Source organism: Poecilia formosa, unplaced genomic scaffold, assembly GCF_000485575.1.
Source record: "Poecilia formosa unplaced genomic scaffold, Poecilia_formosa-5.1.2 Scaffold460, whole genome shotgun sequence".
NCBI classification, from domain to species: domain Eukaryota; kingdom Metazoa; phylum Chordata; class Actinopteri; order Cyprinodontiformes; family Poeciliidae; genus Poecilia; species Poecilia formosa.
The window spans coordinates 84665-91490 of record NW_006800399.1 but is presented as its reverse complement, the minus strand read 5'-3'; the positions used below and the strand labels follow the sequence as shown (position 1 = coordinate 91490).

Here is a 6826-nt window from a genome sequence, read left to right as displayed (position 1 = left end):
TTAATTCCAAATATGAGTTAACTTTTTCATGATATTCTGACTTACTGAAAAACTCCTAAAACACAAGCACAGATTTATCAAATTTAAGAGAAATCAGACTCAGTATAAGCAAATGTATTTTCCTTATTGACTTGGATATGTAGAAAATACAAAATAATCCTGATAGATTTGACATGTTAAATTGAGGTAAATATAGAACTTTATTTATAATAAGATGCATATCTGAAATATAAATCTCTAAACCAAGAAACAGACCCACAGCTTCAATTGTATGTGGTTGAATTGTTAATTTATTCAAAACAAGCAGGACGATTCAGTCAGTTCTTTCAGCAATAAAGAAATGATGTGAAAACAAACATTTTATTTCCGTCTGTCAGACAGATGAAAGATCAGACCTCTCAGGGAGTGGAAAGAGCGGCCAGCTTTGTTCCTGGTTTGGAGGTTAGCGTAGAAGCTATGGTGTTTTTATTTAACTCGCATATAAAAACATATCAGGTTCTTTTTTTCCCCAGTTCGTTGAATGTTTGTGGTCTGAGTCGGAGGCGAACTCCTCCCTCAGCAGTTTCAGCACGTTGTCTGAATACTCGTCTCTGGGCCGGCCCGTCAGGCCCAGCTGCAGGGGTCGGAGGTCAGGGTGGGGGGGTGACATGAAGGACGAAGGGCAGTGGATCTGGTTCAGCGTAAACCAGAAGCTGTCCGGATCCAGCTGGATTAAGTGACGGAAAACACTGTGAAGGAGAGATAGAGCCGTTCTGTTTAATGTGGCGCCACCACATTAAATTGATTCTGCAGCTCACATGAGACAAACAGTTGTTTCATAACCACTGTTTAACATCATAAGACTGTAAGTCTTATGATGGCGTTACTGATGGGATCAGTTAGGTCACAAAATGCTTCGTATCTCCTCAGTTTTTTATAGAACTGTAGAAAAAGACAGTAACGACTAAAAATGATTTATTTTTGTTTCATGTTCATGAAATAAAAGTTAAAAGAAAATAAATATTTTAATATGTGTTGCATTTCGGCGAACATGAGAGTTTCAAAACATAAATAAATGCACGAATAAGAAAAACTACCATTTAACATCAATAAAATCTGGTGGAGATCTCACAGAGACAAAATAAAGGTTTTAATTTAACTAAAATAATGGTGTAGATTTAATTTAATTGACTGAAAACAGCTCAGCTATTTCAGTTTCATCAAGATACTTATGTAGGCTGGTCACAATAACAGATTTTGCTGGATGGTAAATTGTCCCAGAAATCTCATAGACGATGATGTTGTTGCTTACAGACAGTTTTTAAGTATTTTAGTGGTAATGGCAAAATGTTTGAAGAACACATCCATGCAGATCCTTAAACTTTAAATTCTAGCAAACATTTAACACTGGAACTGGAAGACATCCTAAATGTCCAAAATAAATAAACAAAACAACAGAAACAACAAATAAAATGAAGTATGAAGTTTCTGTAAATGAAATTGTCCTTCAGAAAATGATGTGGTTGAGACCAAAACACCAGACTGAAGATTTCTATCATCCAGTTTTGGTAGAAAGAAAGAAAAGAGAAATACTATAAATCATGCAAATGGAAATTATTGAACTTGTTTTAATTTATCTTGTAATTAATTGATTTATTGCAACAGGCTTGTATTTAATAAAAGTAGTAGTGAAGCACTGATCAGAGCTTTAGGGCCGACACTCTGACGTGTCTTTAGCATCTTATGTCAGAAATTAGCATGGTTAGCGCAGCTAGCAGTTTTTAAACCGTAGTTTCCAGGTGAACTTCCAAGAAAATGTATGACCTTTATTATAAACAGCATTAAGTCATCAGATTTTAACTTTGAAAGTATTGTTTTATTTGGTACTTTTATTTTGACATATTTTCCTCAGGAATGACTTCCTCCACTTCCCTCCTCCACTCAGGTCTCACCTCAGACAGGCCTCCTGCAGCCTGATTGGCTGTCTGCAGCTCAGGTAGGGCAGACAGGCTTCAGAGACGACATCAAGGTCCGCCTCGCCTGCAAACCAAACACAGACACCATTTATACCAACATGGGAACACCAAACAGAACATCCCAATCACGACGCCTGTAAAGGTTTTCCAAAGCTCTGATCAAACCGCTCCGTTCCCAGAGTGTTGGTGAAACATGGCAGGAGGATAAAAACGTAGCTCCAGTCTGGACTTTACCTTTGCTCACGAAAAACCACTGAGGTGGCGGACGGAAAATCTCCCTCAGGCTGGATTTCACACATCCACCCTTCCACATTTAAGGACAAGTGTCTGTTTCTCCTCTTTCTCCATCTTCATTTCTTCTTCTTTACAGTCAGATACACCTGCCTCCAATCCCTTATCTGTCATTCCACCGTATTTGTCATAATGTGGCCAGCTTCTGTTCTCTCTCTCTCCACTTGTCTTTCTCTCCACTCTTTCCCCCTCCATTTATCCCTCTATCTCTCTCTTTCCTTTTCCATCCTTCCCAGAAGACATTTACCAATTCCCTAAGCTGCAAACTGGGCTGCCTTTCAAGCCTCATTTCAAAACATGTCTGTCTCCTTCTCTGCTTACTCTGCTTACCAATTCAGCCCACACTTGGCTGGCACATGCCTACTCGATGTGAGTCAAGAATAAAAGCAGCAGCGCACATTTCAGAGTTAAATGGGATTATTTAGCAACTGCTTTTATCCCCTTTCTTCTCTCCCTTTTGCACTCAGCCTGTAGTCTTCCATTGAATCAAGGAGCAGAGGGTGAGCAGCACTAAAAAAGGCTGGCTGCTGTTAGATGGTGAGGAAATGCAGCTGAAAGTTGAGCCGGGTTGGAATGTATCATTGGCTTCAGTCAATCAGTGGTTCTGTCTTTCCCTCGCTGTGACTAAGGCTTGGTAATTGGCTTGCTGCGAGTGTCCCAGAGGTGAGCGGCAGCCAAATCGGTATTCACACGAGTGAGGCTGCAGCCGTTGACTGTTTCTCTTCTGCTCTTTCACATTCTCTTCATCTTTGACACCAAATCTCTTCCCTTCTGACAGAACAGGGGAACAAAATTAAGTTCTAGGCAGGAAAGCCAAGCAGGAGAAGCATGGCCCTTTCTATCCTCAGGCTGATAAGACAGATGTTTACATGGTTCCAGTTAAATGAGGTTTACAACGCTCTCCAATGGGTGTGTAAGAGCTAGAGGCTGAGTTTCCATCGTAAGGCTCTGGAGCATACCGCCTTTTATTTAACTTGATGAAATGAAGTTTAAGCGCAAGTTCAAGCGCTTAAACTTAAACTTGAACTTGAGCTTAAACAAGTTCAAGAACCTTTTTGTTCCGCCCATCGCTGCGTCATGCTCACCTCCTACTTAAGCGCTGGACCTCATTCGGCACGTCCAATTATCAATCAAGCTCTGCGTATGAGGATCCACACCCAAGCCGTCAGCCGCTTTCCAGCTGTGTTCAACCCACCACCTCCCCTTCTCCACCCGCATCCTTCGGCTCTTCAGGACGTCACCCGTTCCCGACCTCCTCCACCAGTGTCGGGCCCCTGGGGGAGAGCATCCCTAATCAGCTTCCGGGATCTTCATCCGAGTTCACAGCAAATCATATGGAGGAATTAAAAGGTGCTAAATTCATGAAATATATAAATAAAGAAGCGATACACAAACTCCATTCTCTCCGGCTCATAGACAAACAGGAAGACATTTAATGCACATCTGCGGATTCACACATTACATTTTCATCGGCTCATTTTCATCGTCTCAGAATCCAAAATGTCTTGTCTTTTATTTCTGACATCAAGTTTTTATACAGTTCCAGCTCTACTGTTGTGTATTGGGAATCTTTGACCAATGGCATTACTGGACCTCGCTTGCGTAGCACTTCTGGCTCCGTCTTACACTGGATGTGTGTTGGAAGTTCCGAGAATTAGGGGTCGACCTCCTGGAAGTTAAATCTGCTCCATCAGAAGAACTATTAGTCAATTGTTAGTTCTTTATCTGTCCAAACAAAGATTCTTTCCCAGTCCTGGCCGACTTCTTCGCACGTAAGCAGGAAAGGACGTTTGCCAGAATTTTCTTGCACAACAACTTAACCTTTCTCTCTTTGGTGATTGCTTATTCCACATCTCTCCATTCTGAGTTCCTTTCTGACTTCTAGGTCAGATTGACCCAGTACATTTCTTTTCAGTCAAAACATATCTTAATGTGAATCAACCAACAACATGCCTTTTAGTATAATTATATTCTTCTACAATCACAGCTCAAATCATCTGCTGGGGCCCAAGTGCCAAAGAACTGTTATTCATTCCTGTCATAAAATCTTTTAACCGTTCTTTCTTTTGTCCGTCCGAGTCTTTCCAGATTGAAATGAACCGAGGTTCTGGGAACCCCACTACATTTACTAATTGATGTTCTCAGTGATCAGAGTCACTAGCTACAACTAAAACTAGTGATCAGTCAGGCCCAAATCAAGGAGTAGCAATCAGACTTAAATATTCAGAGACATATAAAGACTGTTACAAAGTCAGTCTTCTAACACCTGAACAGCTTTCCAGGATTAAAGGACGAATGTCAGAGCATTCGTCTGACATTCGTCAGACATTCGCTTATGTTTCTAAGTTGAACAGCTTAGAAACATAATACATTAAAGATCTGCTGCTGTTGTATTAATCTTTCAGACCAATTAGGACTTCTGCTCTGAATCAGAACCAGAACCAGAACCAAACATGGAGAAGCAGCATTCAGTTTCTATGCACCACAAATCTGGAACAAACTTCCAGAAAACTGAAACACAGCTGAAACACTGAGTTCTACAAACCCAGCTGGTTAGAAAGGCCTTTGATTAACAGTAAGTGGAACATTGATCAATATATTTCATTAGTGTATTTGCTTGATGATTTTGATGATGGTATTTGACAAAATGTAATGCTTATTGCTTGTTTCATAATTAGTAACTGTATGTTTTTTGGTGTAAAACACTTTGAGCTGCCTTGTGGCTGAAATGTGTTGTAATACAAATCAACTTGACCTTTAACCCTACAATAAAGGTAAAGGTAGGTAGTTTCTGCAATACAGTAACAATGTTCATCAACTATTAGTGATATTTAACACTGTGTATGACTGGTTTATGTGGATACAAGATGTCTGTCAAGTAGCATTACATTTTACACCTGAGGCAACCATATTGGATTTCTGGGTCAGAATTTGGGGCAACTGGTGGACCCACTTAATGGATTAATATAGATGAAGCCTGTATGTCAATAAATATGAGTTCATCCATCCATCCGTCCATTTAACAATTTCAGTTTAACGGTTTACATCCATATAATGTTTTCCTTCCAGTGAACATTTTCAATGTTTGTTTTTCTGTCCTTACTTCTCTGTTTTCTCCATATTTCTGTTTTGATTGCTTTCATGCAGCTGCCAACACCACATTTTCAAAACAGTTAACACACAGGCCAAAGCAGTGGCCCGCATGGTCAAAGTGACACATTTTGTTTGCGGACGTGTTAACCATATCAAAACCTGTAAAATTTGAAATGAAAGCAAATATTGCCTTCGACAACCAGCTCTGCTTCACTGCTGTTGGGATGTTTCATCTCCAAACTGAATGAGTCCTGTTTCAAAGCTAAACAGGACCCGATAGCTAGCATGGGCTTCAAACAGCAGCCTATCAGAACAAAGACAGGGCAAGGTGGTGCATATTTTCCATGTTGATGAACCATCTTATTGATTGTAGGAGAAATATGAGATTCAAAGAAGCTGAATGGCAGAGGATATTTTGGGATCAGTGGAATACAGTTCAGAAAAGGCTCATGAGACAATGTTATGAGGCAAAAGGGAAAAAAATGAGGCTATATTAGAAAACACTTCATTTGTTCAGAACAAAAATCAGAGGGAAAAATCTACAATTTAAATAAAACAAATTTGATTTCCACTGCAGACCTCATCACTGTTAAATCTAATACCGGCTGACCAGACACCGCTGACAGTCTGTGACGCGCTGTGTCACAGACTGCTAACTCCCCATCTGTCAGTGATGGGTTTCAGACAGAGGGTGCGACACTCCTAATATCACCATCACCCTTTTCACCTCTCCGCTGCAAAGCAGAGCAGGCCAGAAAATCCACACTCAGCTTCAAACCTCCATTCTCTCTAAACAGTCGAAAATCTGCAGAGCCTTTAAAAATAGCCCGTCCCTTTAAACATTTCCACATTGCACAAAGTCACAACCACAAACTTTCCAGGGATTTATATGAAGAAGTTCTGGATGATTGTGACTGAAAATGTTTTATGCAACTCATTTCTTTGAATTGTGATGATTGTGGCTTACAGCTTATAGAAATCTAAAGTTCAGTGTTTCAGAAAATGTGTAATATTTCAGAATGTCAAACTTAATCAGCTAAGACTGGAAATGATTGTCCACACTGCCAAAGATACCACAAGCTGGTCCAATGACCATGGTGTTGATGTTCTTGATTGGCCAGCAAACTACCAAACTCTCCTGACCTTGACCCAGTTGAAAATCCCTGGGTTGCTGTCAACAGGAAGACAAGAAGCACCAGACCCAACAAGGCAGCTGACCTGTAGGCAGTCTGGGTTTCCACCACACCCAGGGTTTCCTCCAGTGTATTGTAAGCCTGGCAGCCCGCGATGCTTTACTAGCCCCACCGCCAGGCTAAGCGATGCTTGTCTATGTTTTTAGACAAGCATTTAACCTTTGTGCGTGCGAGGACTGAGGCAAACGTAGAGGACTGTGGAAAATGATACATGTTTTACGTGTGTGGGGTCGGTTGGACCCCATTTCTGGACACAAGGGTTAAAGCCGGCAGCGCGTGGACCAATCACACAGC

At 40.9% G+C, this 6826-nt stretch overlaps 1 protein-coding gene across 1 annotated transcript in view; it reads right to left on the bottom strand.

Moving 5' to 3' along the window:
• Positions 1–274: 274 nt before the first annotated feature.
• The window catches only part of tti1 (TELO2 interacting protein 1), a 22207-nt gene continuing 15655 nt past the window's right edge, over positions 275–6826 (bottom strand). Inside the window, exons 13-14 of the mRNA XM_007577920.2 lie at positions 1932–2019; positions 275–728 (exon numbers count right to left, since the gene is read on the bottom strand). Of these exons, the coding sequence (XP_007577982.1) occupies positions 470–728; positions 1932–2019 (347 nt within the window). The 3' untranslated portion in view covers positions 275–469. The remainder of the gene's footprint in view (positions 729–1931; positions 2020–6826) is intronic.